The sequence below is a fragment of the Ascaphus truei genome, chromosome 7 (assembly GCF_040206685.1).
Source record: "Ascaphus truei isolate aAscTru1 chromosome 7, aAscTru1.hap1, whole genome shotgun sequence".
Classification (NCBI taxonomy): Eukaryota; Metazoa; Chordata; class Amphibia; order Anura; family Ascaphidae; genus Ascaphus; species Ascaphus truei.
This window is the reverse complement of record NC_134489.1, coordinates 18,153,155-18,180,102: the sequence shown is the minus strand read 5'-3', so window position 1 is coordinate 18,180,102 and position 26,948 is coordinate 18,153,155. Positions and strand designations below refer to the sequence as shown.

At 44.7% G+C, this 26,948-nt stretch overlaps 1 protein-coding gene across 1 annotated transcript; it reads left to right on the top strand.

Moving 5' to 3' along the window:
- Positions 1-25,441, top strand: PTTG1IP (PTTG1 interacting protein). Its single transcript, XM_075607137.1, has 7 exons — positions 1-160; positions 3,200-3,252; positions 14,995-15,103; positions 16,779-16,884; positions 21,632-21,697; positions 21,880-21,926; positions 23,642-25,441. The coding sequence occupies exons 1-7, from the start codon at positions 85-87 to the stop codon at positions 23,683-23,685; spliced, it is 501 nt and encodes a 166-aa protein (XP_075463252.1). The 5' UTR covers positions 1-84; the 3' UTR covers positions 23,686-25,441.
- The last annotated feature ends 1,507 nt before the right edge of the window (positions 25,442-26,948 follow it).

Here is a 26,948-nt window from a genome sequence, read left to right as displayed (position 1 = left end):
GTGGTTCGCCAGCATCACATGGTTTCGTGTTGTGCTCAGCAGCCGGGACTCGGCGGCGGTTGAGAATAGCAGGAAAGAGCGAGGATGGAGCCGGCCCGCTGGGTGCCCGGGGCACTGTGTGTCCTGCTGAGTGTGGGGGTGGCTGCTGTGGCCGGGGCCGGTAAGAGAGAGGGGGCAGGTACCCCTTATATAAGATGGGGGGGAACAAATAACCCTCAACAAGTAGAGGGACAGATACCATAGCTAGGGGAGGGGCAAATAACACCAAGATATTCCCCCCTTATATAAATTGAGGGGGCAAATACCCCCAAATTACTACTCCTAGCAAGGGTGGTGGTCAGAGCTCCCAAGAAATACCCCTCATAGCTAGGGGAGGGGCAGATAGCCCCAATAAATACCCCCTCATAGCTAGGAGTGGAACAGATGGCCCCAAGATATACCCCCTTATATAAGGTGAGGGGGCAAATACCCCCAAACTACCCCTGATAAGAGTTGTGGTCAGATAAACCCTCAAGAAATACCCCCTCTCCTAGCTAGGGGAGGGTTAGATACCCCCCCCCCCCCCTCCCTCCTCCCTGTCCGTCACAGCTAAGGTAAAAGCAAAAAGCCCCAGAAGTGCCCTCCTCCATAGCCAGGGGAGGGGCAGAGTGCCCCCAGAATGAACTCTTTATAACAGAGATGAGGGTGGGCTACATTGGAGAAGACCCCAGTCATGTTAGAACTCCCCACACTGTCTCAGCCTCTCTACACTGACCTGTTGCTCATTACAATGATCACCCATTCTGTGTCTCCTTTTTCTGCAATTGCAGCCAAAACAAACAGACGAATTGGACGTGTTGTAGTTATGCCAGGCAGTGATTTGCCAGCTGTTTAAATAACTAACCTCAATAAATTGCTGTTTGCTTGGGATTAACAGCTGCGAGCGAAAGGGCTGCTGTTTATCATCATAATTCCTTTACAATTGTTTCCTTATCCGGTTTAATGCAATAACATGTGTTCACGTCATCTGTGTTTAACCCTGTTGGAAATGTTAAGATAGGAAATGTCTTCTAGGATTTTGTTTGTAAATTTAGAAAAAAAAAATTCTTCCCAACCAACAGATACATACAGTACAAAATAAATTAACATACGTGCCTTTTTATGTGCTGCTTTTATATGCTGATACAGACACACACGCAGACACACTGATACTAGTCACAAGCAGGATTTAAGGAAGTGAAAGCATTATTTTCACCTCCTATTGACTTGCATTAGCGCCTCCTCTATAAGAATGCATCTAATAATGTAAATGGTGTTATTGTTAAATAGATACATTGAGTAAAGCTGTTCAGCCAGTCACGAAGGGGTTAAGCTAGGAAATTATAGGAACTTTATTAGCAATTTATTCTTTAATGGATACTGTTACATTTACTGACAGCAAAGTGAACACAGCTTTTTGTGTGCTGTACGTGAATGATTTTTATATAATTTAATGTTTGGTAAAACAGTTGTTGGATATGGAGATATACATATACTTGATGTTGTATCTGCTTATAGGCAAACGGTATATGATGTACAATTGTTATGAAAAGCAATGTATATGTATATATATATGTATGTGTGTGTGTATATATATATATATATATATATATATATATATTTATATTTATTTCAGGCAGTCCTCGTTTTACAACGCTTCGCTTTACAACGAATGGCTTATCCAACGCTGTGCAATGCATACCTATGTTCATTTTTACAACTCCAAAACGTCTTATCCAACGCTCTTACAACGTTTTGCAAAGTTGTTTGTGTATATATATATATTATACTATTATATTTTAAAATATAATAATATAATATATTATATTATATTTTAAAATATATATTTAATACAGTATATATATAATACAGTATATACACTATATAATTTGTGTGTGCTGTGTATCTTATTGCCAGCATAAAATATTTAGTGTATTTTAGTGTTAAAAATGCCTTCAGGAACAGAACCTTTCATTTAAACAGTGTTCCTATGGGAAAACGTGTTTCGCTTTAAGACGTTTCGTTATCCAACGCCATTTTGAGTAACGCTTTGTGTCGGATAACCGAGGACTGCCTGTATATATACACACACTCATTTTTAGATCAGTTTGTTTTTGGGAAACAGTAGTCTCTTACACAAAATATTATGATAAGAGAGTAACAGTTATGGACATCATTAAAATACCCTTTAAACATGTGCAATTTGTACTATGAAACAGCTAGTGTAAAATGATTAACATTTCCTAAATATATATATATATATATATTTTTTACATTACCTTAACTGTTTGCTTACTTAACCACAACATCATTATTCATTTGTAACATCATTAAAGCACCGGTCCGTGCTGATCACCGTTGTTTTTAAATTACATCTTTTCCTTTATTTCAAAAGATAGTTTCTTGCCTTTCCAAATGTTTTATTTTTTTATTCTGCTGCTTCGTTCAAGAGATGTAAGCGTTTGAAATATTAAGTATCAGGAGGTTAAAATGGAGCTCTCCCCAGAGCCCAATACAGTCAAAATGTTACCATGGAAGCCAGAGAAAGAAAATCATGCTTTTTAACATTAGAAAAACGATTTATTTTTTAATTAAAAACAGTAGGATATGCTTAGGAGGCAACATACGGACACTAGGAGTTAAACGTATAGACTTTTTTTTTGGGTGGTGTGGGGGTTGCTTCTTTTAAGACCAAAAGTTGCTGAACAGTGCTAAGTTTTCTGTACAGCTGAAATCCCATTCATGTGGCTGGGACTATAGGTATGTTAAGCTGTAGTGAGTTTGGGCCTCAATACGTCTTGTTAAATCTCCAGCAGAACAAAAGCATTAATTGGATATTACAGATGGTTCTATATTACAACCATCTGGGGAATTTTAAGTCATTACCAGAGTGACCTGCAATGTTTTGTGTGACTGTCCCCTCTGACAGCAAAAAGGTTAATGCAGTTTGGATAGGGGGGTTACATATGGTTATGGAAACTAGGAGAACAGTCACTTCACCATGTCGTTTGTATTAAGTAGAAGGCAGAATTGATCATTGCTGAGTAGATTGGGCAGTTTGTAAGGTAAGTGGAAGGATATGTCTCTCTGGCAGCTGATTGAATGTGCAGACATCTGCTCGATGATAAGGTTGCCCTACCCTGACGAAAAGGTTTGATCTCCATAAATCTTTATCTTGCAGAATGTTCCAAAATTTCCAACGCAACTTGTGAGGAGTGTCTGAAAAATGTCACGGTGAGTTCACTAACAACTGAGAGGCTTACACAGCCCGCAGTAATGCTTGTAAAATGCATGGCAAAACCAGACAATAACATGTGTTAAGAATACATTTATGTGTTTTCTTACCTCTGACATATGTATACATAAACACACACTGCCTTTCTCGGTGATAACAACAGGAATTTCAAGGTGTTTAAAAAATAAAAAACAGCATTTCAACCACTTCCCTGTCTGGGGTTAGAACCTCATTGCACTCTGGTAGCGAAAGGGTTAGATGCAGATATTTGAATACAATGATCACATGCAGATAGATATTTCTGCCTATAAGAAAGTTCTCTTTCAGAGAACACTAGAGATCATTCTCCATTGAGTTTTTTTTTTTTTTCCCTCCCCTCCGGCCCTCCCGAACTCCGTCTTGTGCTTTTTAGGTGGAATATTATTTTCAGACACTATACAGCAGCTGCTGTAGTAAAGTCTGCTTCCATCGCTACATTTCCCGGCTTCTCTTTCTGTAGTGTGTGCGCGTGCGCGCGTGTACATCATTCTCCACCGCAAACAAAACGGTTACACAAGAATGAATCCTGCACTCAAGGCTTGTCGTCTCTGCAGGAAAAAATGACCGCCTTGCGTGTAAACTTTGCTCTGTCTGGCACCCGGACCTGTGGGTCAGAGCTGGAGAGGCTAGTGACTCCGGGTGTGTTAACCCTCTGTATGTCAGACGGGCCAGAAAAGTGTTGGAAAGGGCTGCTGGGACTTCTGGCACTGAAAGGGTTAAAGGAGTTGGCTCCAACAAGCAGTAATGTTTCTGCTACTAATCTGAAATCCTCCCTGAAGGAAATATGAGTCCCCATATCTCCTGGAATGCCCCTCCCCTCAATATTCGACTTGCACCCCTTCTCTTCACCTTTAAGATCCATCTTAAAACACACTACCTTTAATGAAACATATGGTAGCTCTGTGGCTGATACTATACATCAAATGCATTGAAGACACTTACCATAACACCCTTCCCTACTTACCACTTAGATTGTAAGCTCTTCGGGGCAGGGACTCCCTTTCCTAATGTTACTTTTGTGTCTGAAGCCCTTATTCCCATTGTTATATTATCGCTTGTCACTTGTATTACGCGGTGAAGCGCTATATACGTGGCTGGCGCTATATAAAGACATGCATACCCGATGTGGGAATGGTTAGCCTTTTCACTTCAGTTTCTTTAGGTAATAACTTAAGTATTAGAGATACAGTATGGTGCCAACTCTGGCAGGTAAAGGGTTAAGAAGCAAGCGTTGTTTTAAAGGGGAAATCAATGACGTGTTTTTTTTATATATACATGATTGAAGCAGGGTGTCTCGAGCTGAACCCCATTAATTTCAACTCCAGGAACCCCTCTGCTTCCTGAGGTACTTCCCTCTGTAGTAGGTTTCCGGTAGCCACGCCAGGGTACACATTGACCATTTTTTCAAAGCTCCCGGGCCCTGCAAGCCAATAGGAAGCCGCGACGTCATCTGGTGTGGCTTCCTATTGGCCCATGTGACGCGGGAGCTTTAAACTGCAGGCGATGCGTATCTCTGGAATCCGAATGTCCCCAGAGCTGAAATGAATGGGGTACAGCTCCAGAGACCCCCCCCCCTGCTTTTATCGTGTATTAATGTTTAAAAAAAAAAAAAAGCGCCATGGATTGCTCGTTAAAGCAGCCTGCTCATGGCTTTTCTTACTCGTTATGTTTCAAGTAACGGTTTCTTAAGCCGTTAGCTCCAACTCCAAGGGTTTGCTAATTGCATTCTCCTTTCCTTGACCCCCTCCCTTCTCTTGCATGCGTATTATGTTCTCTCCATTCTCTTTACCGATTCTGCGCAGTGATGAATTGCAAATGAATACCTTTTTGAGAAACAAAATGCAAACACCTGTTTGTACTGAATGCATCATGTTGAAAAATGCAGTTCTACAACTCCCGCCCGGCTTGTTTAAATGTTGGTGCAGTAAGCGTCACTGGTTTCAATGCTATTAGCTCGTAATCTACATTGGAATTTCCAGCTCTGCATTTAACCCCCTATTGCTGCAATGTGTATATGGATTTAGTTTAACTTCCATTGCTGAGCAGCATTTTACAGCCAAGATACAATAATTGGAAGCAGGGACAAGTGTCCCGGGCCCGCTGGCTGCGGGGGGCCCGGTGATCGGACACAGCAGTTACCCAGCTCTCCCCAGCTGCAGGCCGTTTCCGCTCTCTGTCCCACGCTGGGCCCTCTGACGTCAGCACGCGACGGGCCTCTCTGATGTCGCGCCGGAAGTAAGCTTGGCCTAGCGTCCGGTGCACGGCGGAATGAGTGGGAGGCCTAGCGCGCGCTGAAGTCAGAGGGCCCGACGTGGGACAGAGAGAGGAAGAGGTCTGTAGGTGGGAAGAGCTGGGGCCCGGCGGCAACTGCTCTGGCTGCCGGGCTCCCCCTCCGCGCAGTCGCTGCCCCCCCTCCGCGCAGTCGCTGCCCCCCCTTCGCGCAGTCGCTGCCCCCCCTTCGCGCAGTCGCTGCCCCCCCTTCGCGCAGTCGCTGCCCCCCCTCCGCGCAGTCGCTGCCCCCCCCCCCTGGTATTTTTTTTAGTATGTATTTGGAGGTGGGAAAGTTTTTTTGCACTGGGGTTTTTTTATTTTTATTTTATATATATAGATATATATCACACATTCCCAGCACGCTCTAACTCCAAAACTATATAATATATTATATTAGTGCGGGGTGGGGGGGGGAAGGGAATAACAGTGGGGTAATTGATGGGGGGGGGGGTTGAGTTAAAGGAAAAAAGGGAGTAAAATGCAGGGGAGAGAAATACATGAGAGGTAATACAGAGATTGAGTGGGGTAATTGATGGAGGGAGGGAGGTGAGACGGAGAGGAGAGAAATGCATGGGAAGAGGGAGGAAAATAGAGGGGAACCACGAGGTGTGAAATGGGGGTCGCGAGGTGTGAAATACACTGCTGGTGGTGGGGGGGGGGGGGGTATGAGGGGGCCCCCTTTCAGAACTGTGGTCCTGGGCCCCGGGAAATCTGAAGTGCATCACGTTTAAAAGCAAATATGGGGAGAGAAAAAGTCGCTGCCCAGGAGTGCTTACAATCTTCGCTTCATGGCAGGCCCCTCTGGCAGTGAAGGGGTTAAGCATCGCTCTAAACGTTGCCCGAAGAGGAAACAAATAATGGCTCTCTTATGAATCTCCTTGGTAAAATGATTGTATCTATTTTTACCTAGTCTCACTTTTTGTAGTGCCACGCAGGAAAGTCTTTCTGGTCTACTGTTTTTTGCTGAACCGGGTCTGATGATGGATATGTTCAGCTTTATGATGCTGTCTCCTACAACTCTGCGTTGGATATCCTGTTTAATTAGAGACGATGTGCAATTCATCTGGGTGAATGAATGCATGTAGTTTGGGCTTAGTACGCTCTATTCTGGGGATATATCCATTTTTAAATGACTCGCAATACTGTCCCCGAGTACAAAACTGTAAGATTTCTGCAGCCTGGCTCTGTTTTGCCACATAGATCTATCTATTTGCTTACATTTTCTATCTAGTGTTATGCCATGTGTTATCTCTTATTTTATGATATTTTGTTGGACTTTAAGGCCTCGGCCAGGGTGGCGCTCACACTTGCCGCGATGAAACGCATTGCGGCAATGTGTGTGGCCAGCGTGAGTGAGCGCCTGCGCCCGCTCGACGCTTAGAGCAAGCAAATTTGATTTTGCTGCTGCGCTTCATGTGAGCGGTTCGCACAATGAGGGCGAACCAGCTCTGTGACGTCGTGGCCGCGCATCCAGACGAGCGCGCGCTCTAGCCGGCAACGAATCGCCCGGCTGAGTGGGGCGCACGAGCGCCAGCGGGTCCGTTCCCTGCCTGGCCGCAGCCTAATGGAAACAACGCATAGTTATATTTGTACAAAGTGGTGCTAATCTCCTCATTTCATTGATAAATGTTCATTTGCTTATTTGCCCTGCACTTGAACTCCCTTTGCAGCTTGATTCTTCAGATGGGGTTTTACTTAAGTAACAATCCCCGAAGAACAGGGCATTACTGGCCAATAATGCCCTGGCTGGAAGAGTTGAAGGCCCGAGGCGAAGCCGAGGGACTTTAACCCAGCCAGGGCATTATTGGCCAGTAATGCCCTGTTCTTCGGGGATTGTTACTAATATAGGCTAAATGTAGGCTTTTTCATAAATAATAGACACTTTTGTATAGTTATATAGATTTTTTTTTTTTTTTAAATTAAAATAAAATGGTAAATGAGGGGGCTTCCGGTGACGACATCCAGTATGGTTGGATAGGATAGGAGCTCCGGGTTCTTTCACGGCTATTCGGATTATAAAGCATATTTCCCGCTAAACAAATTTCGGCGATACTGAGGGGAACATACTACCAAAACCCCCTGCCATGGCTAACAGAACCAAAAAACCAACAACAGGTGTAACCAGGTTTTTTTTTGCCGACACAGCGCGGGTCGGGAGCGGCCCATGGCAAACAAGATGGCACTGGCAGATGTGCTCCTACTGCGGCAGACAAGGACCGAGATGGGCCGATCAAGGGTCCAGCAGCAGACAAGGAGATCACGCGTGAATATATGGAAGACCTGCTCACATCAATGCACGAAAAATTACATCATTCGTTACAAATGGATATAAAAGCTGTGGTCGACGAACTGAAAGGAGATAAATAGCTTCCATCAGAAAACTACAAAACCGGAGGCCAAGTTAAGCGAAACCCAGCAGTCCCAGACAGCGGCGGAAGAGGAGATCCTTCGCCTGGGAGAGCAAATTAACTACCTCCAAAGAGGGGGATTCGGAATGTGCCAGAAACAGTACTACCCGATCTCCTCCGGCCTTACCTGATGGAGCTCTTCACCTCTATGTGATGACCTAAATGAAAGAGACCTGGTTATAGATCCCACCGAGCTCTAGGCCCCAAGTCCGACGACCCCAAACGCAGGAGGGACATTATAATAAGACTCCACAGCTATTTTGCAAAGGCAAAAAATAATTGGAGCCTGCAGGAAGAAGAACTTTGTCCACTTCCAGAACGAGCCCCTGCAAGTGTTCAACGATCTATCAAGAGTGACAATCGGAAAAAGAAGGGAGTTTAAACCTCTAACCACGCTCCTGCGGGATAATGGGGTTAAGTATAGGTGAGGGTTCCCCTTCAGACTCATTGTGGTAAAAAACGGGAAACACTTCTCCATTAAACACCCTAAGGACATGGCTCAGTTTGCCCGTGAGTTGGGCTTGACACCCCACCCCCCCCCCCCTGAATCAGGATTCGCCAGGCCCCAAGAGAGCTGAACACGGAGCAGCCCATATTAGAGTCTGAGGCTAGCAGGTCAAAGTACACAAAGAACCTAAGAACCCTGCGGCGACAGCACACAGTGACTTTTGCTAATCTTAAATACTGGTCTGGAGGATGCCGGGGAGAAAGAAGATGGACGGGCCTTCGCCCGCCCAATTTATTGGGTAACGGACAAGAGAGACATCAAAAATAGGGTACAAGGACCAACTCTGCCACGTTTCGGGCGCAAGTGCCCTTTGTCAAAGTGTATAACGCTTCCTGGTAGAAACTGGTGCTGGCCGGACACTCGTAGTAAGCACGACAGCGCCACCTAGGCAGGCGAATAACCAGCAGATCATCTATACATACAAGAGGATTACACATTCACCAACATGCTGCGAGAGACCAAAAGAACAGTAGTAATGACTAATGCAGATCAATCAAGATTATTGACGGATCTGCACGGGCCAACCAATGACATATGTAAATCTCACAGCATAAAGTGACTAAACATTGCAACACAAGAAAAAAGCAGAAAACAATAAACCATATATAATAAAAAGGAATAATTAAAACACTGAATAAATGTATAATGGATAAATCAAACCAAACAAAAGGGAATAAGAACATGTACCCAAATACGTATATTAATGAATGAAATAATGTATTGTATAGATCAAGAGTATCATCAGATAATTATATAAACATATTATGGACCGACTTGATAAAAAGTTAGAACACATATAACCTAAAGGGGGATAATACATAGATAATCAACAAATGTATCAGAGATCAATAATGCATCATGATAGGGTTATTGAATAACAAAATGTATCCCTATCTTAAATAACATGAGTAAAGAGCAATTGATCACAAAGTATGGTAGATGGTGAGGGACAAAGGGAACAAATAGGAAAATGGGAGAATCAAAAAACTAAAAATCCAAAGCAAGAACTCAAAGCCAGAGGAGTTATAAATGAAAAGCAAATAGCCATAAAAACAAATATTGAAATAAACCTGTCTTAATGTAAATTAGGTATATCAATCAATACTAATATAGAGGAACATCAATGTTGTAGTGAAAACCTCAACAAAGGAGACCTCAACAAGGAAGGACCTCAAGAGGAAAAAGCATGCGAACAGCCTCAACCGATCTCATTGGAATAACACGGAAAAAAATGTAAGCATATATTGGAGGATGAATATAGCTTGGGTGCTATATTAAAAAATGTTTAAGCTCCCAATCCGTATTCATCCCCAATGGAGACAAAGAGCCCAAGGAGTACATCCAGAACATTTCTCTGCGGTTAAGGATTGTTTCTGTATTCCCACCTCTGGAAGGTGAAAAGATCTGCTCAAGGGTGCTGAATGTAAATGTGTCAACACTGCCAGATGGACACGCAGAGAAATGTCTTGACACTGGATATCTATCATCTTTTTGTTTAATAGATCTAAAATGTGCGGCTATCCTTTGTTTAAGGGGGCGTATAGTTCTGCCTATATATTTATCTCCACAGCCACATTTTAAGCATATAGATAACATACCTAGAGCTGCAGGTAATCAAAGACTCAATCTTGTGGGTTACTTTAGTATGTACATTTTTTACCGTTTTTAGGGGAATTGCATAGTGGCACATATTGCAATTGCCACAATTAAAACCTCTTAATTTAGACTGAATGTAGGTCTTATTTGTCTTGACATTGGAACGTGCTGGGTCTTGATGGTGATCTGAAGACCTACATCAAGAAACCACCAAAATTTGTGTTTCGTAGGGCAAAAACGCTTGGACATTATCGATCACCCAGTTTGTTATATTCTGATAAGAAGACCAACTTTCAGGACTCTACTGTCGTGTTCTTTTAACCTATAAATACTTTATTATGGTCACATAATCCAGCTTTGTTTCATTTGGCTGTGCACCGGTTTTTTTTCCACCTCATGGATATCTCCCCCTGGAACACAGACCCAACCCAAAAATGCTGGTTGGCTATAGAAACCCAATACGCAAAAACGCCTTCTCTGCCAGTATGCCTATGGGCCTCCGAAAGGAATGACATGCAAACAAAGAGATTTGAACTGGGTGCGATGAGATATATATACCTTGGAGATATAATCCAAAGCCAAGAACAAATTTAAACTTACGTCCACCATGTCCCAGCTCACCCCACTTTTTGATAATCCTAACTTCCCACTAGGTAGTGATTTTAAACAATTTGATCAATTTAAAGTAAAGGGAATTGGAGTGATTGCTTATCTATTAAGTAAAGGGAAGTTACTGAGCTTCCAGGAACTTCGAACCAAGTATGTTCAAATATCTTCAGGTTAGACATTTTTTACATACAATTTCACCAAAATTAGAATTTCCTCCTCTTACCAATTTTGAAGCACTTTGTTGGAAAAATAATCACCAAAAAGGTTTGATTACAAAAATATATGCCAGGATGGAAGCCGTGGTGAACCCACCAGATCACGACTATATGGTCAAATGGGCGGAATATCTGAATATAGGAATTGATAGAGAAGAATGGGAGGAGATCTGGGAATCTGCCGCAAAAACATCTACAGTATATTCACCACTGTTAAAGAGAACATCTATAAAGTATTGTTCTATTGGTACCTCACTCCAACTCGACTGAAGCACATCTACCCTCTGGGGACAGATCTCTGTTGGAGGGGCTGCGGAGAAAGGGGCGATATGGTCCACATTTGGTGGAAGTGTCAAGAAATTAAGAAATACTGGACCATGATCCAAAATCTCATTAAAGAGACGACGGATTTGTTTATTTCTATCGATCCAGTGATTTTCCTGCTGGGAAGACCTGCGGATGTTGATGGACGGTCAATGAGGAGATTGATATCATTCATTTTGACCGCAGCCAGATGCGCCATTGCGGCATTATGGAAAAAAATAGCTTCTCCATCTAGACACTGTGGTCAAAAGGATCAACTAAGTCATGCTAATGGAGAAACTAACTGCATTTCTGCAGCAGTCCACGGAAGAATTTTATAAGACATGGGACCCATGGTTATATCAACAGAGGACGCAGATTTAGTTCAAATCAACATGACTGCAGGGGATAGGACGGGGATTGCGACTATACTGGTAAAAATACAATAAACTGCTGGGTGCGGATTGGAATCCACCATAAGGAGCACAAGGAGAAATATGGTTAGAAATGGCAGCATTTAGATACATAAGATGGTTACATAGTAGACGAGGTTGAAAAAAGACGTAGGTCCATCAAGTTCAACCTATGCTAAATTTAGACAACAGATACTTTATCCTATATCTATACTTACTTATTGATCCAGAGGAAGGCAAACAAAAAACCCCATTAAGGGGATAAATTAATTCCTTCCTGACTCCAAGGCAATCGGATTAATCCCTGGATCAACATCCTTCCCATGTATACTTATTTGGTATATCCCTGTATACCTTTCCCATCTAAAAAGATGTCCAACCTTTTTTTGAACAAATCTTTTGTATCTGCCATCACAGTCTCCATGGGTAATGAATTCCACATTTTAACTGCCCTTACTGTAAAGAACCCTTTCCTTTGTTGCTGGTGAAATTTCCTTTCCTCCAACCTTAAGGGATGGCCCGAGTCCTTAGAACTGCCCGTGGGATGAATAGTTCTTTTGAAAGCTCTTTGTACTGTCCCCAAATATATTTGTATATAGTTATCATACCCCCTCTTAGACGCCTCCTTTTCTAATGTAAATAAATCTAATTTAGGTAGCCTAAATACTGCAAGAAACAGCGAGTTAAGATTTAAAAGACAAGAACCGCCGACCCTGGTGACCACTAGGGATGGTAGAGACTGGCAATCAATCTGTCATCCCCCCCGCCCCTCTTTTTGTCTGCCTTTTTTCTGTTCGCTCTTTCTTTCTGCCCCCCTCCTCAACCTACAGTTATTATAGCCATCACTTGAGATGCACCCAATCCAATAATTAAACCAGGTAAAATTGAGATAACTGGTATGTGGTTAAAATTAATACAATCTTATTGAGTTTTAATCAGTGGGTTTATTCTTTTTAAAATATATTGAGTGTTCAAATGTAATTGGATATTTGGTGTCATTACCATGTGAAGATGCCGATTCTTTATTTGCTCAATAAAAACTTTGTGAACATAAAATAAAATGGTAAATACATTAAAGTTCTCTATATACACTTACACTGCAGCTTTCTACATCCACACACAGCCGCCCCCTTTGTGTACATACACACATGCACACCGCAGCTTTACACGCACCGCAGCTCTACACACACACGCACCGCAGCTCTACAAACACACTACCGCTCTACCTACACAAACACACTACCGCTCTACCTACACACACACACACACACTACTGCTCTACACACACACACACGCACTGCCGCTCTACACACACACACACGCACTGCCGCTCTACACACATGCACTGCCGGTCTACACACACACACACACATCAAGTCTACACACACAAACTGCTGCTGCTACACACGTACAACACAACAGCACACCACACACTAACACTGCTACTGAAACACTGACTCACACACACGCACTGCAGCTCTACACACATACAGCAGCTCTACACACACACACACACCGCAGGTCAACACAAACACACAAACTGCTGCTACACATACAACATAACAGCACACCACTCACACACACACACACACGCTGCTACTGACACGACACACACACACGCTGCTGCTGACATTCTGACAGACAAACTGTAGCAACAAACTACAGACAGCCACTTGCTCATTTGCTTTGCAGCTACACACACTCCCTCCCTCTCTCCCTCCACTGAATCTGTCAGCTCTGTTCACGGAGGGAGGGGGAGGAGTCACTGCCTGCTGCTGCCTACGGACCAATCCCCTGCCCTTTCTCAGATCTGTTCCTGCCTACGGACCAATCCCCTGCCCTGTCTCTGACAAAAAAGAAAAGCTGATTGGCTGGAAATAAACATATTGGAAATAAACACATTGCAAGCTGCCAGAATTCCGGGCATTACTGAATGAATAATGCCCGGAAGTTTAACCAATCAGAGAGCAGGGATTTCAGTAATGCCAGGAATTTTGCAGCTTTAGCCTATAATGCTGCTTAGAGCCTGATATTACAGGGCAGTGAAGAGAGCTCTCGGGAAACTATTCCTTGGTGACTTTGCACGTTGCGTATTAACCCTTAATGAATGCAGTGCATATTGTCTTTCTATGGCATTTCCTCTAGTTTAACAATTTTTTTAAATAGTGATGATTTGATAAAACTCCAGCGCTGGTTACTGGGGTAGCTATCCCGCTGGTTACTGGGGTAGCTATCCCGCTGGTTACTGGGGTAGCTATCCCGCTGGTTACTGGGGTAGCTAACCCGCTGGTTACTGGGGTTGCTAACCCGCTGGTTACTGGGGTAGCTAACTCGCTGGTTACTGGGGTAGCTAACCCGCTGGTTACTGGGGTTGCTAACCCGCTGGTTACTGGGGTTGCTAACCCGCTGGTTACTGGAGTAGCTAACTCGCTGGTTACTGGGGTAGCTATCCCGCTGGTTACTGGGGTAGCTAACCCGCTGGTTACTGGGGTAGCTAACCCGCTGGTTACTGGGGTAGCTAACTCGCTGGTTACTGGGGTAGCTAACCCGCTGGTTACTGGGGTTGCTAACCCGCTGGTTACTGGGGTAGCTATCCCGCTGGTTACTGGGGTAGCTATCCCGCTGGTTACTGGGGTAGCTAACTCGCTGGTTACTGGGGTAGCTAACTCGCTGGTTACTGGGGTAGCTATCCCGCTGGTTACTGGGGTAGCTATCCCGCTGGTTACTGGGGTAGCTAACTCGCTGGTTACTGGGGTAGCTAACTCGCTGGTTACTGGGGTAGCTATCCCGCTGGTTACTGGGGTAGCTATCCCGCTGGTTACTGGGGTAGCTAACTCGCTGGTTACTGGAGTAGCTAGCGCTCCGGCACTGGGTAGTGCAGCACCTTGAAATCATAAATTCAAGCCTTGTACATCAGTGGGGTGTTTTTTTGCCCAGAACTCCCTGCTGACTTTGGGTATCAAGTGATTACTGATCATCAGGAATTTATTACCCCTCATATTACACACCCATGTAATACATGGGTGTATGTTATGCACACGCATTGCTGTGGGGCAGAGTAAAAGTCCTGTTTCTTGCTTGGCACTCCCTGGACTGCCATATGGGAACAGTAGGTTGGTAACAACGGTTCAAGAAGGCCAAAGGTGTGTCGGACGAGCCTATTACCAGAGTCCAAAGCCATAAACGCAGTCCTTCATTCTATGTGTATTATCATGCTGAGCTTTGCATGCTGTGACACTGTTTTGAAACATAATGAACTTTTGCCTCATTTTGTGAGACGGCAGCTTTGCCATTACAATAATATTGGACACTTGCAGAAATCACAATGAGTAACATAAGTTTCCTGTCTCTTTTTTTTATTTCCTCCCTTTTCCCCCAGTGCTTTTGGTGCAGCACCAACCAGAAATGTGAGGATTATCCCGTCAAAAATATCCTGCCTCCGAGCTCCCTGTGTAAGCTGAGCGATGCTCGCTGGGGCGTTTGCTGGGGTGAGGAAATGTTACTTTGCATTATTAGAAGGCATTTCAATATGTGTAAATGTTCCTTTTTTTGCAGTTCAAATATTTGACCCTGTCACTGCCAGATCCTGCAACTGCACTGTAGCAGGGGTTGTGACCTTGGCACTAGTAAATGAATTAAAGCGGCAATTCCTACTGATCCATCTCATGTGGACGTGTCCCATTAAACTTTTCTCATTGTGTTCATGCTACAGTGAAATCCCCCAGCAGTGGCGGGTTCCATACACTCAACATTTTAATGGCAGGGCCGGCCTTAGGGAAAGGCCACGGCCTTCGGGGGCCCCAACTCCCTCCGTCCCTGATCCAACTTCCGATTGGGGGGGGGGGGAAACTGGAGGCGGGCCCCCCCCACCCTCTCCGATTGGTGGAAGCTGCATCCCAGCGTCAGTTGGGCCCCTGGACCCGCAGGACCACTTCTCACCGTGGTGTGTGTGTGTTTGCACCCCATGGTGACTGACGGAAAGTAACGCTGCATCATGATGTCTTGCTATGGCAACGTGACTTCACATGTTGTCAGGCTGTTGGAGGAGGGCCTCTCCAAGGTAAGCCCCCTTCATTTCCCGCTCCCCCCTCTCCCCACAGAGCATGCCACATTGGGCCCTGTAAATCCTATGGCCGACCCTGCTGGGAACGCTATGCCGGTTTTAAACACAATTTGTCCCTTTTTTACAAACACGTTTCTTCTCGTGGAAGATGGTGTCGACCACGTTAGCCTGTTGGAGAAGGCACATGGGAAGTCCTTGCACTCATTTTGAAATAAACTATACATTTTATACCAAGGCTCTTCAATTCGTTCTGCAAAGGGACCTGATAAGAGAACATTTACGTCCAGGAGGGCAACATTTTTTATTGTAATCTAATTTATTAGATGCCTTTAGAGACTTATAGGTGCTAAACAATGTTGATGATGATTACTTCATTGTAAGATAACGGAGTGCTGGGACCTCTTGATATTGACATTTCCAAGGTTATTTTGATGGGTGACCAGTCCGTTGATGCCATTTCTACTTGGTTATTTGTTTTAGTGTGCAGCTCATAGCATATTGTTTTCCGATGATTCTTACTCCTTTACTGTTATAACTGGTATCACTCAGCCGTCCGTCTTTCTGAGGAAGATGGTGGTAGTTAAATTAGCAAAACAGGCTGCATTGCGTTTTTGTTTTTTTAATTACAGGACTCGGTGCTTCCAGAGATACTTACCTCTGTAGGGGTGACTATAGATCTCTGCAGCCCGGGAACTTGTGCGCCTAACATAATGGCGACATTTAAATGTCCTGCGGGCCAATAGGAAGCTGTGATGTCATCGGTTGCGGCTTCTTATTAGCCCTCAGGCCCTGGACATCTAAACTCCACGCGATACCGTCACCCCCTGAGAAGGTAAGTATCTCTGGAAGCAGGGGGTCCCCGAAGCTGAAATGAACACAGTTCAGTTCCGAAGACGCCTTGCTTCAAACCTGCAATTATAAAAACAAAAAATGTAAACGCAATGCAGCCTGTTCTGCTGCTTTAACCATTACGGTCCTTGAACCTGTGAATACCAGGAGTGCACAGATGTTACGGTTTTATTAGACAGCAGAGCCATCTCTCATGCTTTTGTATCTGGCTCACAACCTAAAACTAAACCCGTCTCTGAATCTCTTTTCAGTCAATTTTGAGGCCCTGATTATCACCATGTCCGTAGTAGGAGGCATCCTCGTTATCAGCTTGATTGTTTGCTGTTGCTGCTGCTGCCGGAAAAAGAGGACCAGAAGGCAAGTATCCGCAGACCATAAAACCATGCCCTGGTGTCGTGGAACGGCAGACCTCCGGTACCCAAAAAGCGCTGGCCACCTAGGTTATCCAGACTCCGCCTGCCGGGGAAACGGCCAAAAATCATATACTGACTATTTCTAATTTACTCTGCTAGGGTTGTAGTCGCCAACCAGGAGCACTAAGGGAAACCCACCAAAGAGCTGCGCTCTTATACCTGGTGCACCTACCACCCGATTCTGGTGACCACAGGCTCTCGCTTGGAGCCACAAACTTTTATACTCTGGTGGTTTGTGTGGGCAATGGGACCTCTGCTAACTCAGAGCGTCTCAGGCTGCCCAGAAATCACACAGCAGAGTTACAGAATTTGTGCATACAAAGTGACAATCCTAGCCTAATCTCACTAGGAGGTAGCGTTGCCACCAACCGGGGAGGGTGCCCCACATAAGCATTGTTCCTACACCGGCACACTGCCACCCACTCTCGGTACTCCGACTCGCACAAGGTGTCAAGCCCACTTCAAGGACCAGCGTCCCTTACTTTCCCATGACCTAGGGATTACTGGGAAGAATGGGGCCGACACTAAATGCCAGGGACAGAGTTCCCAATACGCACACGCGCTCGCTCTCTCTGCGCGCGATCTCTCTCTGCGCGCGATCTCTCACACCATACAGCAAAAACAAAATGGCTAAACCACGTGAGGTAACACTCAGTAACGACAATAGAGCTATTAAAGAAGGGGTTTAATATAGAAGTTGACAGCACACAAATATTACATTCAAAACCGCAAATAAAAGGCAGGCGGCGTCCTTTAACTGAACATTGTAAGTTATAAGTCCGTGTGCGCGGAAGGGTTTCCTTGGGCTGGGCGTTAGAGACGGGGAATTGCTGCTGCAGAGGCCAAAATCGTCCGAGATGAGGTCATGGCAAGATGACTGGCTTTCTCATGTGGATCTAATGACAAAACTGCCAGGCAGGGCTTTTTAAAGATTTCCTCCCCCATTATTCCCTAGGGAGTTTTTGGACTAATTGGGGACATTTGGGGAGGGTTTTATCTTCAGGTAATGAGAGGACTGGCTCGCATTTAACAGATATGTGAAAATAGGAGGGAATCCAGACCGGAAGGGGTTAATGATTACCCAGCTAAGGGTGCCGGTTTGGCTGAGATTTCGGAAGGGGGCTCTTGGGCATCAAAAGCCTCATCTCTGCAGGGGCCATGAAGCAAATGGTAGAAATTACTTCCAGACACACAATATACACCAACTGGGACAGTTTTACACCTCAGCCAGGCACAGGATAGAGGAACCACAGAGGAGAGGGGGAGGGGTGTGAGGTTATACAGTTTATATATAAAACAAAAAAGCTGTACACTATTGCCAATACATTTTCTTTATTTTGCTCTAAAATTAAGGTACCTGAGGTAGCAAGCTGGGCTTAACCTTTTATTTTAAGGAAGAAACACCCAAAAACACGGATTCTTTTATAGTGCAAGGAAATGAAAATGCTGTTCTGCCACACTCCAGCTAGCTAACCATGCTAATATCTAGGCCAGGTGTTCTGTGTGGTCCAAAGACACCGGTGTCTTCAGAACCCTTCGGTGTCAGACGGCTCAGTGAGTGTTTTGAGCATCCAGGTCCAGTATTTTATAGAAACACACAATGCTGTACATATGTGTATGCTGGCTTGCCACATTGTAACATTCTCTATCATCTTAGGTTTACTAGCTTAGTCCATAAGCATAATTATAGCTATAATTGAACTATAAATAGGAGTGTCATCCAATTAAAATGTAGTAGCAGTTGAACTTGAGTAACAGCATTGTTCTTCTTTTTTTTTTTTTCCAAGCTCTTAAAGTTTAAAATGTTCCACATGAATATGCAGTTTGTACTGATTTTTGTGTGGGGCTCATGGGAGGGTATGCATAACATAGGAAGTTATCCAGTGTTGATTACAAAGTTTCACAGCAGTGATAACAAGTTTGATGAAGTTGCAATGATTAAGGCTCCGTATAAAAATGCCCTTCAATAAGAGGCCCCAGAAATGTTATCCAATTTCAGTGGAAGATCGTAAAGAATGTGACTTAAAGTAGACATTGGGACAATTTGAGCAAATTAGTAAGTGGGGCTACATGTTTAAGGGGTTACACCTGGGTGATTTTTTTTTTTTCCTCTCCAATCCTGCCCCCCTATAAGTATTTATATTAAAAAAAAATATATATATTATTATTTATTATTATTGCATCCTGCGCTCCTTGGGAAAGCAGGATATTATCGGAACTGTGCGGGGGGGGGGGGGGGGGGGGGGGGGGAAAGCAAAGCACTCGGGGCATGACGTAACCACCATGTCATGGGTGGCAAACTCCAGTCAAGGTGTAATGTACGTCCAAGCATGATGTAATGTAGGAGTGACCAACTCCAGTCCAGTCAAGGGCCACCAGCAGGTCCGGTTTTGAGGATATCCCTGCTCGGCACAGGTGGCTGTCACGGTAGACCAGGTCTTTTAACACATTTATATTTTTGGGATTATTCAACAGGCAAAACAAGGCAGCGAAATAAAATGGGGTTTATTTGGATAAAACCTTGGAAATACACCAAAATACAGAAATATGCACACTTACTGGGGGATCTGGGGTGTGAGATCGAGCCTTTCCTAGGTGCAGGGCGCCCGCTTGCCAGGACTTACCCTGATCGGAACCTTGTTCTGGGCGTCCTGGACCGAAATTCAGCACAAAACTGTTTTCGGCAAGAAATCCTGACCGCTACTTCGATTTGTAGAACTTGGTCGCAAAAGACGGGACTTAGCCGCAAAAGACGGGACTTAGCTGCAAAAGACGGGACTTAGCCGCAAAAGACGGGACTTAGGCCTGGGACATGGTGCAGGGAGCGGCGCTGGGCAGCGCTGACGCTCATGCTATCCTGCTCAAGCAGGAGATTTTTCTTGTCCCTGCATGAGCGTCAGCGAGCGCGCATGTGTCCAGGGTGGGAGGCGGGGCTAGCGCGCCACGTCTCGGCGCCGACGTCACGGACTGCCATTGGCTTCTGGCAGTCACGTCACCGGCCCTGCGCTTCCCTCAGCGGGGAAACTTAAATTGGCTTGTCGGCTGAAGTTCCACACGCCTGCGGAAGCGCCGTCTAAAGCCGCGCTGATAGGGATAATGTTTCCCCTCAGCGCGCCTCAGCACGGTCTTTTTGACCATGTCCGAGGCCTAAGTCTCTGCGAGGCAGGCTTTCCTAGCTTCAAAACGAAGCCGCGTGCTCTGCTATTTCGAACAGAACAACTTTGAAAAGCCTGCTCTAGCTGCATCGACTCAAGTCACAAGATGGTCTGGTTCTCTGACTCGGCCGTCTCCTTACATACTCTGCTAAGCTATCCTTAGCATGGAGGTAGGAGGAGCGACCAATCGAAGTGTGGGAATTCCTCCCCGCCAGCCAGTAGGAATAGGGGCTCGTCCTTTGGCTGACTTCAGAGGAGGAGGCGTGCCAAGCCGGCTCGGAGCTGGGTGGGCGGGAAATATGATTTAGCCAATGGGAGAAGCGCCTATGAGCTGTATCTCCCCCAGCTAACTTATTGCCACCCGCTGGGCAGGCTGTATCAAGTCTGGCAGATACAAAAGGTGTCCCTAAAGGGTGCCCTTTGTTCTCCGGACTTGACAATTCGCCCTTCCTCGCTAACCGAACGGTCTTCTCACCTCTGGACATCCTCTCCTCTTTGAACTACGGCATCTATACTGATGCCCTGGCTGACTGTATAGTCTTACAGCAAATGTCTAAAACCTTTTAGAAAGTACATTTTAATAAAGCATATACATTGGTGAACCTTATACTTATACGGGAAATGGATTTGGGATATTTGGGCTCGACATCCAGGAGTCTGGGGGACACTGGGCAGCCCCGGTGTAATTCACACCACTTACCGGCAAATCATGCATGCCCGCCATGGGAGAATTAAAGGACTACTGGTAACTTTGGCCCCCGAACTCCTGCAAACAAAATAATTGTATTTCTACCCAAATATCCCCCCTAAAACTGACTCAAGAAATCTTACAGTTCTAGGGGCAAGGGAACAGGAAAACAGAAAAACGCAGGGGTCACTTTATTTTCAACATGTATTATCCCTGGTCCCTGGCTTATGGTGCTTATGTAGCTACCAGGGACCCCACGGTTTAAGGAGTAACCAGAGGTCTTAATTTTTATTAGCCTGGTTACCCCCTCCCGTCACAGTGGCTTAGTCCATGACTGAGCCACCTGTGCTGAAGCAGGGTTATCCTTAAAACCTGACCTGTTAGTGGCCTTTAACTGAACTGGAGTTGGCCACGCCTACATTACGTCACGGGGAACCAGGAGTGCCAGACCCAAGACGTAGTGACTGTCTTGGGGGAACTCAAAGGGTTAACCAGGATGAACTGAGACTTGGCAAGGGCTGCACCCATTTGTCTGTCACCGTTTGTACCGGCAAAGTCTCCTATCTTCCTCTCCCTTTCTTTATTGGCTCTCTGATCAGCACAGGGTGGAATAAGGGTAAAGAACACACTTTTGGCAGCCTTCCATTCCGAGGCCTATGAAATGCAATTTGCCAATCATTTCCAGCACCACAAAAGACCAGCTTTGCTTTCAGCACGGTTAGGTTCGTTTGAGGAAACCAAGTAGATTGTTAAATTAAGAAAAATGTTTTTGTTTTTGGACCAGCTACGTAGGACTGTGCTTCTTAAATGCATGAGAGATGACACTGGGTTTTTCTTTCCCTTTCCAGCCATATCGTTGATGACGAAAAGACTGTGCGAGAAAAGACGGAAAGGCGAGCTCGTCAGGAGGAGAGGTGAGGGAGTTCTCGCGTGTCTGTCTGGAAGGTGGTTACTATGTGCTTTGGTTTCACAGTGGTGGCGGTTCTCTGAACTCTGCTGCTCTGTACTAGATGCCCGAAGGAACGTTGGGGAAATATGACGTGTTGGGACACCCCCTGATACACACCACACTTCACTTCTGGGTTTTGTTTTTCAGGAGAACTCAGATGAAGACGAGACACGATGAAATAAGGAAGAAATATGGTAACTTGAATTCCGCAATTCCGAAGTTCTGTTCAAACTTTGGAATGCAGAGTACGACTGGAACACTATAGCTATATATTTTTTGTAACCAAAAGCCTGTTTCGTTTGATGGAAAAGGGCAAACATATATACTGTACTACTAATAATGGCAGTCAACTAATTGCAGGGGTGCGCAAACTTTTTTCCATCTGTGCTCCCTCTCTTTCTCCCCTCCCCCCCTTCACCCCTTACCTGGCATCTTCGCAACGTCATGTGACACCAGTGTCATTTGATGCCACGTTACCATGGCAACGCGTCGCTGGTAGCCGCAGGAGATCAGGTAAGGAAAGTTACAGAGGCCACGCGCACGCTCCCCGGCATTTTATTTAAATGCCTCGGGGAAGAGCGTGGAGCCTCTAACCGCCGCGCGCAGCACCCCTGAGCTAGTGTATCCTTTCCCCCTACATGGGTAGTGTTGCTGGCCACTGTTATTGAAGGGGCTTTAACAATTGGGGGGGGGAGGCGGGGGGTTGGATTTTAAACCTCCAACCACATCGTTCCACATAGACAACGGAGCCCAGGTACATATTTGCATGGGGATGAATCTGCATTGCTTTATACTGGGGTGGTGTTTAGGGAATACACATCCCCAACAGTCTCCAAGTGTATTATAGTCATGGGTCTATAAATCCCAATAGTTGGCACACCGTGGCACTGCAGTACTCCAGTCCATAAGTAGGTGTATATCCCTGGTGCGCAGCCTCCGTTGATCCTGGCCCCCAAAGCTGGATCCAAAAATGTATATGCAAACCTACAGAGGGGAAGGAGGTGGCACACGGCAAACCAAATGTAGTAACATCAGCTTACTCTGCGTGTTATTCTCACAACATTCTTAGAGCAGGTACATCCATAAGGTAATGTTTCAGGGCCCTGAGTCCTTTCATCAGATCTAGGCACCCATTCCCCTAACCTTTAAATTGTCAAAGGTTTATATGCCAGGAATATTTTTAGGGTTGTTGCAGGTTACTATATATCTTTTAATTGACAAACGTAGATTGTCATTAAGTTGATGGCTATTAACAAGTAAAAGCAGTGATATCACTTCTGTCGTGGTTAGGTAGAGTGGGGCAGAAAATGGCGCCATATTCAAAATTAAATTGCTACATTTACAAGTGAACGTGTAAAATGTTTATAAACCCTTCCTTTTCCCATTTTTCATACAATTGAGACGCTGCAGGAATAGAGGGGCGCAGAGTTCACAACCTTTCGAGGAATCTTGTTCCACTTTTTGGTGCTTGCAAATGATCTGTGAAGCGCTTAATAATTCATGCATATTAATTCGAGAGCAGCAACCTCGTATTGAAGGGCTAATTCTGGAAGCCAGTCTCGTATCATGCAATGCATGTGTGATTCTCAACAAGACACCTTAAACTGACAAGACTGCTTTTAAATAGAGGGAGGCAAAAACTATACCTAGAATAATTGACAATCTAATTTCTTGTTATAAATGAGCTGCTCCTGTATTTTTAAACCTGTCGCCCTTTAAAACCGGAAAATACTTCTAGCATTTATGGCTTGGTTGTTTCATATCCCTGATATACAGATAACAAAACTAGAAAGTGGAAGGCTGGCTTCTTCCCCAAAATATTGGTAATGTAATATTCTTAAGACTTGTCTGGTGTTCATAATACATTTGCTGGATCATTTACACTGTATATATATTTTTTTCCCCTCAGGTTTGTTTAAAGAAGATAACCCTTACTCCAAATTTGAACAATAATTTGGGGGATATTGCCACAGACCATTTTTTTTTAAAGTTTAAAAATGTCGAAATCGTCGCCCGAGTGATTTTGGGTTAAGAATTCCGCAGTCGGCTGAAGCAAAAGGAATTCAACAATCTCCTTAATTACTCATTCCTGAAAAAGCTAAATAAGCCGTTCTTAAGGCCTTCACAGCGTAACTCCATCAGGTTATCCAGGCTCCGTTCTGCTGCCGACGTATTGCTCTGAATGCATTTTAGCTCCCAATTCTATAGGAACAACGTACCCTCTCTTGCTGCGTTACTTGACCTGGCAGCAAAGGGACTAGAAATTCAATATTACTTTATTTTATTTTTTCTTCTCACTATTTATAAGCTGGTACATTTTTTACTTTAATATCACCACTTGAGCAATATAATAAACATGATTTTAGTCCTGAACAAGTTTCATCAGTATATAAAAAAAAATATATATCTAATTCTATGTCTAAGGTATGTTTAATATTTGGGACTGTTTATGTTCCTGGCATAATAAGAATGGAGATTCATAACAGGTTTCTATTCATGCAGAAGGCCATTTTGGAGTTATACTGTAGAAGACCCTGTTCCAAGCTGCTGCTACTTCATTTCTTCCCATATTGTCTTTTAATTCTACTATTTCATATTTTTGCTTTACCAAGATTAAAAAAAAAAAAAAAAAAATACTGAGTTTATGCTTCTGTGAACTAATATTTTGAAACTAACATCCGTGGTCTTTCAATAAATCCTAGAGACGAGCTTTTTTTTATTTCCCAATCCTATATACAGTATGCCAAAAATCTGATCTACATGTTAAGCACAGCATAATCTCATGATAGGCTTACAACTGGTCAGGATGTTCATGTGCCTTAAAATATACTCTAAACGTGCGTCACCATATATCCATCTTGCAAAATTGTGTGTACACAACTTGATGGGAGAAAAAAAAAATTACATGCAGGAAAAGCATCTCTAGAAATATCTCACTGCAAACGTCTGTTATGAAAGTACAATATATCACTTGGCGAGACATGCTGGAAATAAACTGTAAATAGACATTTGTGTCAAATCCTTTTGCAGCCAACTGGGCCGGCGATATAATGTGCTGTAGTTTTGCGTGAGAAAGTGCCAGAGATGAGATGTTGTTTTTGTTGTTGTAGAGACACTCCAAGAAACCGCTTATGCGGTCTGTAAATATCTTGAATGAGCAACAATTACTTGCAATAAATGTATTTCTAACTTAAGTGCCATACTCTAAGTTCTACAATAGTTTTTGGAATGTAGGCTACCTTGTAAGTGCCGTACTGTTATATAACCACTTCTAGCCCTTGGTGCTTGTTCTGCAAACCTAAAGCCTTATCATGACGTGATACAGTTATTTTAATGATTCTGTGTCGATGAGTAAATGGTGCTGCACAAAAGGGCTATGTAGTGTGTGTATAATATACACGTATCGCTAACACGTACATCCATGTATTCTACAGATTACAATAACCTACTTATCCGTGTTGCCTTTTGTGAATCATTCCTGCAGTGAGCCTACTAGCTGTTGCTTTTGTTCTGCAGGTTTAAAATTGTATGAAATTTTGTTTTCTGTTAACTAATACAAAACTAACAAAAGTATGGTGTCATGTGCAGTAATATACAAGCACTATCATTTTATATAGCACTAGAATGTAGCTTACTTTTTGATGATTCATTGTCACATGTTGGAAGATGACAATTCATACACATAATAAAGTAACTTATTGGACAGAGAGCTGTATTGTCTTTTGTACCAGAGCTGAAAGTGTAATATTTAGCATGTGCAGATATCATCTCGGAGCAATTTTGCCAACAATTTTTGTGATCTGACATCTGGGGCCCCCTCATTGTGGTAGTATGAGCGCAGGGTCCACTGGGCAAACTGGAAGGTCCAAATTGAACATTGGGCAAGACTTTCTCTCATGAGCAATAGAACCCCAATGTTTCACCTTTTTGTATTGGGGACCCCCTCAGTCATATTTGTAAATTTGTGTAAAAATAAATACATACGCACAAAGTGTGTGTGTCGGCTGCATGGGACTCCCTGCTTTAGGTAATTTAAAAAGTTCCTTGGCAGGATTGCTGCTTTAACTGTAGTTTGTTAGCTTACTAAGGGCTAGAGCACACTTGTGGCTGCGTGCCTCTGTCTGCTGGGCGATGTGTGATCATTCCCAGCAGACGGAATGATCCGACACACCACGCCCCCACGTGACGCGCTCAGCCTCCTACCCTGCACAGGATAATCATGTTGTGTATAATGTGCAGCGGGGACTGGGGTGTGCAGTGGGGACTGGGGGGGTGTGAGCAGCGGGGACTGGGGTGTGCAGTGGGGACTGGGGGTGTGAGCAGCGGGGACTGGGGTGTGCAGCAGGGACTGGGTGTGCAGTGGGGACTGGGGGTGTGAGCAGCGGGGACTGGGGTGTGCAGCAGGGACTGGGGTGAGCAGTGGGGACCAGGGGGTAAAAGCAAATAGTAATCTTTTTTTGTTTTGTTATGCCCCAGCTCCTATTGCACAGAGTCCCCCGTCCCAATTTCAGCAGCCAATCAATGTAAACGCCTGGACATTGATTGGCTGCTGAAACTGACGTCGCGCTGCTGCAGCCTGGAATCACACTTTTGAAAGACTTCAGCTACAGCAGCGGCGACATGTCGTGCTTCGCAGCCAATGGTAGTTTCAACAATGAACACTACCATTGGCTGTCAGGGGTCGGTGACTAACGTGCGCACGTCGTGTAGCGCAGTGTGTGCTCAAGCCCTAAAGCTGCGCTAATAGTGCTGGCTACGGATGATGTCGCAATTGCGAAAGTTGTAATTTGAGTTTTGGAGACGGCTCTGGCTACAAGGGGAGTGATGTCAGGCAAGGGGGAAAGCAGAGGTGCGGAGATCAGAGCAAGGGGGAAAGCAGAGGTGCGGAGACGAGCAAGGGGAAAGGCAGAGGTGCGGAGACACGAGCAAGGGGGAAAGCAGAGGTGCGGAGACGAGCAAAGGGAAAGGCAGAGGTGCGGAGACACGAGCAAGGGGGAAGGCTGAGGTGCGGAGACACGAGCAAGGGGGAAAGCAGAGGTGCGGAGACACGAGCAAGGGGGAAAGCAGAGGGGTGGAGACACGAGCAAGGGGGAAAGCAGAGGGGTGGAGACACGAGCAAGGGGGAAAGCAGAGGGGTGGAGACACGAGCAAGGGGGAAAGCAGAGGGGTGGAGACACGAGCAAGGGGGAAAGCAGAGGGGTGGAGACACGAGCAAG